The following is a 12,215-nucleotide window of genomic DNA, read 5'->3' on the forward strand; positions in this document are numbered from 1 at the left end:
CATTACAATAATACTGCATCCCCACTGTACCCGCCCCGCCGCCGCCGGTAGTCTAACTGCCGCCCTATACTATGATGACTACCAGAAACCAATGAGTCACCAAATACTGCACGACGGAGTCTCCTTCTTGAGCCCCACACTCACCAAGATCTACCCTGGCCGCGCCCTAAAGCACTTCCTCGCGGCATTCACCCATTATCCACGAGACGCGGGGTTTTCTCGCTTCCTCTGACTATCTTAGTACAGCTGACGGGCCATTTCGCCACGGCTACGAGACCATCCGCCTCATCTGGGCGCAGTAGAGCTCGACGGTTATGCTCCACCAGAAAAAGACATGGATCAGACATGATAAGTACATGACTCATTCATGTCTGATGTAAACTCTTCTGCCCGGTCGCGGATTTGACAATCACGCTCGACCTTGCAGACACGCGCGCGGCACACCACCGTCGACGTCGACTACACCGCGGGCGCCTGTTAGGTGGCAAGACCGCCTCTAAATTCGCGCTCGCAAGCGTCGGGAGCGCGAAGGGGGGGATTGGGGACCAGACTCGAAGGCGAAGGAGGGGCGTGGGCCCAGTGACTAGGGGGTGGTGAGGCGTGGGGAGGAGCGCGATGAGCGCGCGGATCCCTCGTGCTTACTTGGGAGGACCCGGACCGAGGCGCTGTTGTACGACAGGCCTCGAAGTGAAGAATGGAGCACTTAACTCACAGTCACGAATTGAGCCGGCGGACTCGGATTGGTTATATCGCGGAACGATTGTCACAGCAAGGACTCCGCATACAATGAGTCGCGCGGCCGATGCATAGTACGCGCAATGGACATTGCAGCACGCGCGGGGGACGTTGCGGTGGGTGAGGTGTGCGAGGAGATTATGTCGCGCCGAATGGTCGATAAATATTTTCGGCCCGCTCGCGCCCCTACACGAAAACGGTTCATCGATATTCGTGACATACCTCTACATTCATGAAAACACAACACTGAAACGGTTCAATGGAAGCCAGGACGTTCTCAAACGCAGCGAGAGAAAAGTCTGGAAACTAAACTTGAACAGCCAGTTCGGTGCGAACACGACGAATGAATGGTGGGAGGATCGCCAACAGGTACACCACGATGCCACAAAAAGACCCCTTCGAAGTCGCGTCTGTTACTAGGAATATGATATGCTCAACAATGGTAATAACATGACGAAGGATAGAACCACTCACCGATATCGGAATGCCAGGAACAGTGCCCCCCACCTCGCTGCCACCCTTGACGCATCGCTAATTCCTTCAACGTGGTCTTGGCGCTGGAAGCGCGCTCGCATGCGTCCAGCCACGAGATGATAGACTCCACGGATCGAACCATGTCTTCGCACATGCCACCAGAAACGTCGTCGTCGCAGTCGTGGCGGACGATCGATAGGGTAGTATAAAGGGACTTGAAGACCTCGTGGGCACTTATCGCTGTGTTATGGATGATTTGGAGGGACTTCGAAGAAGTTCGGTCTAGTACGACTATGGGCCGGAGCACGAATGCGTCAACGGTTCAAGGAGACACCTTCAGTGTCGTGAGGACATTAATACGAGTGTGGTGGTACGCGCTGATGAGTCTATACCAGCATCTTATGGTCCGAACATACCTCTTGGACCCAAGGGCTACGTGAGATTAGAAGAAGCGCAGCGCCCCGCAAGCGTCCACGATGCTGCGGTGCAATCCGAGCACAGTTGAGATCGAGATGGGAGACATCATGAGGTCGGAGAAGGTGGTATCGCAGATGCTGAAGTCGATGGAGTCTGCTCGATGGAAATATTCGAATTTGCTGAACGATGCAGAGGAAATGGTAGACAAGGCCGGTTTTGGAGTGTGTCGCCCCAAGTCGATGGATGTCGGCGAGTGATACGAGAGAAGAGGGAGAGAGAGAGAAGGAAGAGAGAGAGAGAGAGAGAGAGAGAGATAACGCGACTCGACGGCGGGCGGCTATCGGCTGGCGGGGGGCGACTACGCGGACGGGCGACGGACGGACTGAGAGAGAGGGAGAGTCGAGAGGGAAAGGGGAACTAGATTGCGTGGGGCCTGAGCCCGTACATTTAAGAGAGCTAGTCGCCTCGTCACATAGAAAGCAAACAGAAACTGAGGGAAGAGCGCATACAGTCCAAATCGGGTCCAGAGTCCATGGCCGAGGCCTCTCGTCCACGCACCGTCCTTGCGTTCCCCAGACCCTCAACCATCGACTCCGGCGCTGCTTGAGGTACGTTGGGGAATGTCTCGAGCGGGGTGAGAACAGCGCACAGCGATTATTTACAGAGCGCAGGCCGCCCCCGTTCAGCCGCGGTCGCGTGCATCTGTCCTGGCCCGGCCCTAGCATCCCGACGTCATTCGAGCGGGCTATCGAGGCATCGGTTCTGCTCGTAGGGCGCGACGGACGCTACTTTAGAACGAGTGGGATATTAGCTAGTGAACTGCGATGAAGAGAGAGAGTGATTGAAGGAGAGTGAAATACAATGATAGCGAACGAGTGCTCAGGTTCCAGCCCAGTATGAGGGTCGCGTGCGCGGCGCGGTCGGTCTTGTAGTAGTCTGTGGGAGCTTAGTACAACGGGGAACCCGACACCGGGGGAGGGCTGGTGTGCGCGCAAAACCACTGCGGCTGCCCGAGGAAAATTACCTCGCACAACGTCAACGTGAGGACGTCGTTCGCTGAAGCTCGAATGAGTTGGGCGTGCAAATTGTCATGCCGTAAGCAGAGGAAAGCGCGGAGCTGAAGGTACGGAACGATAACGACGGTGAAAAAGGGAACTATAACAGCAACAATCACTAGCATTTTGCAGCCGCGAGAGTCTGCAGGAGACAATTTTTCAAGCACTCGCGCTGTGTGCTGCATGTATTTAGGCTCGAGTGTTATCTAGTTCACTTCACAGCTCCATTTGCGCGTGCAGTGTGCTCATCCAGTCTCGCCTTCGCCTTCGACTTCGTCAACGCCCACGCCAACGCCCACGCCAACACCCACAAACTTGACCTCGCCTTCGCCATCGCCAGCGCCTGTATGCGTGACCTTGTACATTCCCCCGCGTTTATCCCCGATCCGTCCTCCCTTCGCGCTCGTGCTTCCCGTGGCGCGTCGTATCTGTTTCCTTCATCTTCTATTCGACTCGCCGCGTCCCACACTTGCTCGAACTCGCTCACTCGCCCTCGCCACTGTTACCCCTTCCCGGAGTTGACTGCACATCACCTGTCATCTGGAGATGTGCCTATAAGATGGTGTCGTAAATCCGGGTTGATACGAAATACGGGCGCACAGGGCCCGCGGTCGGGAGCAGGGTTCGAAACGATGTCGCGAATACGGAGCGAAGATTGCCGAAAAAACAATATGTGGGCAGAACCGGACTGCAGAAATCGTCAAATGCATCTCCTTGAGACAGCCTCAAATCATCCACATCGACTGCTGGGTGTGGGGAGGGATCATGGATGTGCACGCCTCAGACGAGAAGGAAGACGTGCGTGTCCGAGCGTCGGCGCACGCTGGACGCCGTTGGTATAATTGTATGAATCCACCTGGAGCAATTACCGTTTGTGTCTGTGCTTCGCCGCTATAATCACCAGACCCTTTAGTCGCGCCTCCATGTTACCGAATGAGCCCGAATGGCTCAGCCGGATTACAATTGCGCGGAACGCAGGCCCAGAGGACTCCGAAGTTCTCAAAGAGAAAGCTGTGATTTGGGGCTAGGGCCACGCGAAGCGAATGCGGCGTTCTTGTGCGTTTCCAAGTTCAGGCCTATACTGCACTACATCCCTCAAATTCGCCGCTCTTGATCACGTTGTGTTACAGCCTGCTCCCGCTACGGACTCTTAGCATACGATCTCCCGCCACTAATTATGGTACCTAGTACTATATATTCCCTCCCCCGCTCCCCTGCCTCGGCACGCGATTGCCTCAGGCTCCCTCGTCACCCCGCTTTTCCTCCCCTCCCGCTCTGTGAGCCAACGAGGACACTCGCGCCTCTACACTACCGTCCTTACCCGTCTACGCCATCTGTACCCGCCCAATCGACCTCTCTCCCGAGCGGGTGCGCCTACCCTCGTCCGCACCCGCTCGACCTCGCCCGCGCGACCGCAACACAATCGCGTGGATTCGATTTTAGACGTTCGATCATCATACATTGGTACCCCCAGTGACGGCGAATTACGTAGGGTCTAAATGATGTAAGGAAAATTCAACATCATATCACCCCCTCGTTTAGGCACATTATGATATGAATTACGGGGCGTGGCATCTCGGCGTTTTCGTCTAGCTCTAGCCCACTGCCATCGCTCCGAAGTGAGGCTTCGGCATCTATCATCTGTCCAGCCGCTTTCTTCTCCCGACGCCTCTCGCACGCACCGCATGGTTCCTCTTTCGCCTGCTTGTTGGCGGCAGCAGTAAGGCAAACCCCGCTCCTCGCGGGGACATCCGAAACATCACCATACGAGAGGCAAGACGAGAGGCAAGAAGAAGCGCTGAACTCGTCACATAATTGACTGAAGAACTGGTGTAGGTGATAAAGTTAGTGATGAATGTGTACGATATTTTCAATGCATAGCGGCTTGCCTTCTGAGCATACATCTGACGAAAACGTTCCGCAGTGAAGGCAACATCATTGTCAGAAGCGCTGTGGCCCTGGAATACCGCCTCCTTGGAAACTTCAGCATCAAGATCAAGCGGCTGAGCTATCGAGGGGTTGGTACTGATAAGAAAGAGGTTTCAAACTCGAATAAAATAGACATTCAGGATGGAGAGCGTACATAGAGCCTGCAATACTTTCGGGGGCAGTGAAAGAACTGGTAGGTTTCAACGCGAATGCTCTGTCCATGGGAGGTGGAAGGTGTTGCGAGAGGGTAAGACGAAAATTCGGAGTGAGCAAAGAGGCAATTGTGAGCACTGGATGGGGCTCTAATGGCTCAGGGTTTTATGTATCGTGTTCGCTCAAAACACGAATGTATACAAAGGGGTTCGGGACCTCGTGTTTGCACGACGAAAGCGACAAAGACAGCAATGCAAGCCCAAACAAGGCGCTCCAGACAATGCATGGACCGCATTGATCTGCATCGTTTGTTTTCGTCCAGGCTTTGCTGACATGCGTTCCTCGATTGCATATGTCCTCTTAACTCACTGTTTGCGTTTGTGCGCAAGATGTCCGAGCTGTGGTCCGCCTGTGGCGCATTAATGCTCTACGTTTTTGTGATCTCGTTCCTTTGAAGAGTCCATGTTCTTTGTCTCCTTCCTCTATGAAGCTCAAATATCCTCAACGCTACCTCACAGTTTCCCCCACAACCCCCGCCATGATTGCTGCTGTCGATCCACCGCCCGAAACAGTTAGCAATGATTGCAACGCTCATTCCACCTCACAGCATCCCCCTTTGTCGCTTTCACCACCACTTCATTCTCCATCATTGCTGCCCGGTTCTGTGGAAGACGACAATGGATATCTTGGCCTTGAGGCTACCCTTTTCAGTAGTGCGGCGGTGTCAGCTGCCAACCTCAACGCGGGTGCCTTGGATCCCCTGGGCTCTGCTGCGACCGCTGAGACCCACTGTTCTGTGCCCTCTATTAGTCAAGAACGCGTCCATGTCATTGTTGCGGGAGATCCAGGCCATGAAATACATCCGGAAGGTGCGACTCGGAACTGATTCCCACCGAACACACTGCCTGACGACGTTTGGTTTGCACGCGAATAGTGATGATACTCCGCAATATGCTGGTTTGTAACCAGGGGGTGTATCATAAACGACTATCGGAAGCGATAGTAGTTCTAGAGCAGGTGCTGGGTGCGTGTTTTGAATCATTCTCTCAAGGATTTCAAATTTATACTTTCCAGGCAACACTCAACAGCGCTTTCGCAGCAGTGAGTGGACTGATGCTCGATGGGGACAATTCAGCCGTGGTATTTCGCAGGGTACCATTAGCCAAATGTCGGACCAGCCGGGTGAACCTCATTTAGCCTCCATAAACACCCACTTGTCGCTGCTTCAGGACGCGATATTGAAAATAAAAGCCGTACAAGATGGACTCGAAGCCAGTATTCTTGATATCAAAGCCGTACCCAACAAGGTAGACAGCTCCACGGCAACCAACAATATGAATACGACCGTCGCTATACTGGAGCCGAATCACACCTGGGTCTCGGTGGTGCTCTCATCACCACGATATGTTCAGGTTCGTCTGCGAATTATCGAGTGCGTAATGGCATGAATGTCCAACGGCCTTGCCACAGTGCTGCTTGAAACGAGCCTCCGATTTAATCAGAGCATACATAAGCAGCGTTGCATCATTGGATTCAGTATTTTCAATGCCTCGTCTCGTTTCGCCAGCGCGTTGGGTCGCATGGTGGGCAGAATGTGTTCATCTAATTTGATTAACGATCTCACTGTCAGAGCACCACAGGAGTCGTATGCACCAAATCGTCATGGAGTGGTGGATACTTCCGTTGTTACCGTGGGCTCTGATGATCCTCGCGTCGCCGCGATATGTTCAGGTTCGTCTGCGAATTATCGAGTGCGTAATGACATGAATGTCCAACGGTCTTGCCACAGTGCTGCTTGAAACGAGCCTCAGATTTAATCAGAGCATACATAAGCAGCGTTGCATCATTGGATTCAATATTTTCAATGCCTCGTATCATTTTTCCAGCACGTTGGATCGCATGGTGAGCAGGATATGTTCATCCCATATGATTAGCGATCTCACTGTCAGAGCACCACAGGAGTCTCACGATTTTTGGAGCACTAGCAATTGGCCTGTTGGCCTTTTGGCTGCAAAGAGATGATGAAGGGGTCAGTATTCTCGACGATGCACCAATATGGGAGTCCCTGGGGGTATAGGAGGAGAGCTGCTATACACCTGGCGCGAAGCAAGCATTACAAAGCGGAGCGTACTCATATTGGTGATTCGGGATGTGTAAAACTCTTGTACAATGCCAAAAAAGTGTTGATGATCACGTATGCTGATACAATCTCCGTGCCCGTCATGGGCTATTTCGACCTGAGCTGGCTCAGTATTTTCTCCAGCCCCTCCACTTTTGAAAGAATTTTTGATCAAGAATCTTTATATGCATCCCCTGCGGCAAATCATAGGCTGAATCACCGTCATGCGCAAGTATGCGCGGGAGCGAAGATAGCCTGCGTCAGGTCCGCCATCGGGGCACGCTTAGTCCGGCGCCGGGAAGAGTTATTGAGCTGCAGTCGCATGTCCACGGCACGTGTGTCTACAAGTTCGGCTGTCGAGAAGAGCATGTCCCACGTAATTTCATGCAACGAGGACCCTACACAGAGGGTACGTAACTCAGCCCACTAGTCCTTCGTCTGTGCCAAAGGGGATGCGAAGGGGATCGCGTGCGAGCTCGTCGAGCTTGTACCGCGGGAAGTCGGCCCGGCGCGAAAGGAGAGGATGAGCGCGAGAAGGAGAGGGAGGAAGCGCGATGCGTGCGGAGACGATGCGGAGGACGGCGGAAAGGCCGAGGCTAGGCGGGCGGCGGCAGAAGGCGGAGGACTCCGGAAGTGCGGAAGACGGTGGACTGAAGGCGGAGTTGGGTGAGTAGCACGCACAATATGGGGGCGTCGAAACTGTAGAGTGCAGATGTGGCGAGAATAAGTACGTACACGAGAGGACACAGACCGTAGCAACGAAGTCCGAGGGTGCAGAGTGGGCATGCCGGCGAGAAACCCAGGTAGAATAATCTAGAGGAACACAGAGAGGTGGACGAAAGAGCGTAAGGTAGGGCCATGTAGCGTCTGCGTGGTCACAAGTTATGGCAGCGAGACATAGGGAGGGTGGTTGGTAATATGTAGAAGGGACAGCTGGGGACGGACGGAGCTGGGATATCGTAACGTGAGACAGAAGGGCGCGGGAACGGGGCGGAGCGGGAAATGTGGAGCGTCGAGGAATACAGAACGTTCGAAAGGGAATCATGGGACGCGGAGAAGTGCGGGAGAAGGGTTCGGGTGTGCGGGGAAACGTGGGATGTCCTAGGACGTGGTGAGCTTGACTGTCGGCGAGGCTATCGGTCGGTGAGCTTGTACGTGCGAGCAGCGGCGTGGTGACAGCAATGTCGGCCAGTGCGCGCGTCGATGAGCGTCGCGCGAGGTCTTGTTAGCGGCGGCGTGCGGGTGTCTCGGTGAGATACTTGTGCGGGTGTCGGTAACAGGGCCGTCGGTGCATCACGCGGACGGTTGGGGGTGCGGTTGAGCTCGCGTCGGTGGTAGTTTGTTACGATGCGCGCTGCGCGCACTTGGCCGCGTGGCGTGCGCATCACCGGGCCACTTCGCCTCGGGCTAGCTGCCGCGTCTAGTATCGCCTCCTTCGTTAGCGAATTACAGCTGGGTCCATAACGATAGACCCCTGGCGCAAAAAGTAGCACACAGCCGGTTTGGGCGGAGTTTGATCACAGTGCGCCTGCCGAGAGTCCGGCAACTGTCGGCGTTGTCCGCCGACGCGTCTCCTGCGAACGCGTCCTTCGAAGCGCCCTCTCCGGCTAAACTCCGCCCGAATCGGTTGTGTGCTAATTTTCGCGCGAGGGGTCTATCGTCATGGACCCTAGCTGTAATCTGCTGTAATGCTGCCAATGCGCGCAAACCCTAAAGGCCCAATCCCCGCCTCGTGCCACCACGACGTACGTCACCTAAGTGAAGCCAAGCCCATTAAGTTATATTTATATGCGACTTACACGGCCGGCGCCACGTTGCCGGGATCGGCGAAGTCGAGCACGTGGCGCTCATGTTGGTACCGGCGCTAGGTCTCGCGCTTCACTTCCTCCGAGGTCCACACTCCTCCTCCTCCCCATCGCTCCGACGGCTCGTTTGTGGCGAGGGCTACACTCGAGCCCGTCTGGGGATGCCTTCAACTCTCCGCCTTCGCCACGGTCCTTCCCCAAGGCATCAAGCTCGCCGTAACATCGACCACGACCGGCGGCGGCGACGATATCGTGCTGCGCGGCGTGGTGTCTGGCCGAGCGAGGAAGTGACATACGCTCTGATGGAGGGGCTCGATGCCCTGACCAGTGAGCGTGTGTCATGTTCCTTGCGCGTCCGCGACGACCTCCACGACGAGGGCCACGGTGAAGACGACGGACGGCTCCTCGGTCCACCCCGCCGACCCTCCAGCGTCCCCTCCGACCCTCCAGCACCCCGCCTGCCCCAAGCGCCGTCGCCAACTTACCGCTGCTCTGTGCCACTCCAGTGTCCCTGATCTGATCCACCTGACCGCCTGCCGGTGCGGCTCCACTCTTGGTGAGCTGCATCGTCTTTGTGCTTGTGGTCCTTTGTCCAAACGTTCACTCTCCCCTCCCCCGCGTCCCTTTCTGCAGTCCGTCACCGTGAACCGGTCTACGTTTGTCCCCCAACTAGCGCGCGTTCGCTCCGCGAGCCCCCCCCGCCGTGACGCCTCTTCGCGCTTCTTTGTTCACTCTCCACTCCTCCCTCGCATCCTCCACCTAGCGCGCGTTTGCTCCGCGTCGCGACGCCCCTCCACGCCCCTCCACGCCCCTCCACGCCCCTCCACGCCCCTCCATGCCCCCTCCACGCTCGGCAAGTCCGTCCGTTTTTACGTTTGCACTCGTTTGTTCATCCTTCCAATCCCCGCAGACCTCTTTTTTCGCCCTTCACTCCCTCGCTAGTCACCCACGCTCCTTTGCATTCTTCTTGTCACCCCCGTGGGCCGCGTCCCGCTTCCCTTCCCTTGTTTTCTTTTCCACCTGCGTAGCACGTTTCTAGTGTTTGTAGCACTTCCTTGTGCCATCTTTGTACCTCTGTTACATCAACTTCCGCATCCTATGATCCGCGTGTGCCGAAAGCTGCATCGACGCCCTGGATCCTTCGCCTCGCCTCCACCCTGTGTTTGTCCCCACGCGCATGCGTGTTTCACCTGCTTCCAGGGCAGACCCATCCGGCACAACCGCCGTGTCTCTGTCGTTCACCACAAAGGTTAACGCGCGAAATGCTGAGGAACGTTTCTTTGCACAGACCTTACAGTCACAACGTCCTTTTGCCGACATCTCGAATCACTCTGGCTGCCCGCGCGGTGGCCGTCTACACGGTACATAACACGCCCGTCGAGATTATGTTCGGCACGGGTGTTCTCCTTCTCGTCTCACCCTTCAGCCATGCAAATCCTCTCGGACAACGACCACGTGAGTCCCGCTCGGTCCCATCCTCCCGCGGCGCCGTTGAAAATTCAAAAGCCACGATCCCAGACGCCTGTCACCGACGCATCAATGTCCACCCAGGTTGTCACCTCCACACGTATGTCAGTCTTTCTCACACCGTCGTATCCACACGCCGACGCCATCTGTAGCCGACGTCTCTTCTTCCGGCCTCCCACTCGAGATTCTCGAAAGGATCATCAAGGACGCCTGGACGGATGCCTACTCGCAAGACGAACAAGCCAACCTTTACTGGACGCTTCGCGCTACGTCCAAAGTCGTGGCTGTCATCGGCTCCATTATCGCTGTCCAATACGCGACGCTTCGTGTTAGGTTGCACTTTCCCGGCCCTGCTTGGGGTTCCATCGTCTGGCTCCTGGCGCTCAGGCACTACACCATCTGCACCGACAATCCCGGCTTTTCAATCCCAGCTGTCAAACACATTGCGCTCAACGTTGGCGTTGGTAGCTCCTACTCCAGCATACCCATGAATACCCTGTGGATAACCCAGTGGAAGCGCCTTCGCGCCGACCTCCCTGCTATGTTCGTTAACTGCCGCTCCATGACCTTACTCCTCAACGACGAGGCTGTTTTTCGCCTCCCATCCCTATCCCTTGCACCTGTTTCCACCACGCTTCCAACCCTCACGCATCTCCACATCCGCATGAACTTACCGGGCTTCGTGCTTGTCAGTTTCTTCGGTGCATATTTCCCCGCCCTCACCTTCCTCCGTCTCTCCGACCCACTCAACTGCCAGTGCGCCGCGCTGGAGGGTGACCGCCACAACGAAATATGTATTTTCTATGGGATCACCGACGCGTGTCCAGCCCTACGACACATACGCCTCGACACACCCAGCTCTCTCCTCACGGTCAAGCTTCCTGTGACCGTACGGTGTCTCACCCTCTTCGCGGACCCCATGCGTTTTCATGGCAAGCTGGAGAGTAATATTTTCGAGTACAGTCTGGCGACTTCAGTGCGCGGAGGACTCTTCCACACACCCATCGTTCATGGGGCGTGTTCCCCGCCGAAGATAGAGGTCTTGAGCGTCTCCGAAGAGACATGCACATCTTACCAAGTGGATGCGATACACGAGAGGTACGGGGTTCACATTGAGAAGGTGATGGAAAGCCAGCACTCTGTTAATACGTTGTAATTACATGATTGAATTTAAATCAACCCTACCGAGTCTGCGTCCGTACGTGTAGCACAGTAGATTATGTCACTGCCTTTACTAGGGACTTGCATACTACCCCACATCAGCCATCGCATACTCCGCAACCGTACTACAAAGCTTCCTTATCCAAAGGGTTATAAATGTTGGTGGAACAAGGTGAGCACGGTTCTGTTCTCACTCCCGCCGTCTCCGAGTCAACCGTTCAAAGATGATGGAGGTGTGCGCAATGGAAATGAATTCGAGCGTCTAACAGTGTGCCACAAGACCGGGAGCAGAAACAGATGTGACTATCTTTGTCTTCCCCCCTTTGTTCTGAAACCGTCACTGCCTTCAGTGTTCACCTGGGAGTAATATATCGGTTAAATGACGTCCTTTCTCTACCGTGTGATCTCCCGTCTTTGTTCACATGCATAAAGAAACGAACCAGCATCTCTTATAAATAAGCAGCCGTACGCTGCGCTATCAGCATCGCCCCTCCCCTAACGGCCGTATCAATCATGCCTCGGAACGATCCGCTTCGCGAAAGGTTCAAATTTGAGCACTCTGTCCCGTTCTCATCCTCCGGGACCACCACAATCAGTTACAGTCCTCCCTCTGCTCCGTGGCAGTTGAACGTTGTCAAGCCAGTGTTCGTTCTCGGACTTACCTCCGCGCTCAGGTACACTCTTATAGGTCCGGCCGGTTCCAACTGATCGCTCATCTATTTGGTAAACAGACGTAGCCGCGTCGATATCGTGGGTCAGTCACTTTCAGCGTCCAAGATTAGCCTCCCCTCCAAGGAAGGTCGGGCAACTACGCCTACTACTGGCAGGTTTATGTCCCCGGCTCCTTTCGGCAACTCAAGCTCTCCTTCCGCTGGCCTCTTGTCAAGTATTTCGGAAAAC

The 12,215-nt window shown here is 55.3% G+C and overlaps 2 protein-coding genes across 2 annotated transcripts; both read left to right on the forward strand.

The window, feature by feature from the left end:
- Positions 1 to 8,579: 8,579 nt before the first annotated feature.
- BXZ73DRAFT_106795 (uncharacterized protein) lies at positions 8,580 to 8,978 on the forward strand (the record flags this gene model as incomplete). The annotated part of the gene is made up of 2 exons (XM_048016728.1): positions 8,580 to 8,627; positions 8,751 to 8,978. 2 exons carry the CDS (start codon positions 8,580 to 8,582, stop codon positions 8,976 to 8,978), a joined length of 276 nt encoding a protein of 91 aa, XP_047872377.1.
- A 1,137-nt stretch (positions 8,979 to 10,115) lies between these two features.
- On the forward strand, positions 10,116 to 11,310 carry BXZ73DRAFT_81808 (uncharacterized protein; the record flags this gene model as incomplete). Its single annotated transcript, XM_048023580.1, has 3 exons — positions 10,116 to 10,142; positions 10,239 to 10,254; positions 10,307 to 11,310. The coding sequence occupies 3 exons, from the start codon at positions 10,116 to 10,118 to the stop codon at positions 11,308 to 11,310; spliced, it is 1,047 nt and encodes a 348-aa protein (XP_047872378.1).
- Positions 11,311 to 12,215: the final 905 nt, after the last annotated feature.

The sequence above is a fragment of the Epithele typhae genome (assembly GCF_022376455.1).
Source record: "Epithele typhae strain CBS 203.58 chromosome Unknown BXZ73scaffold_91, whole genome shotgun sequence".
NCBI classification, from domain to species: domain Eukaryota; kingdom Fungi; phylum Basidiomycota; class Agaricomycetes; order Polyporales; family Epitheliaceae; genus Epithele; species Epithele typhae.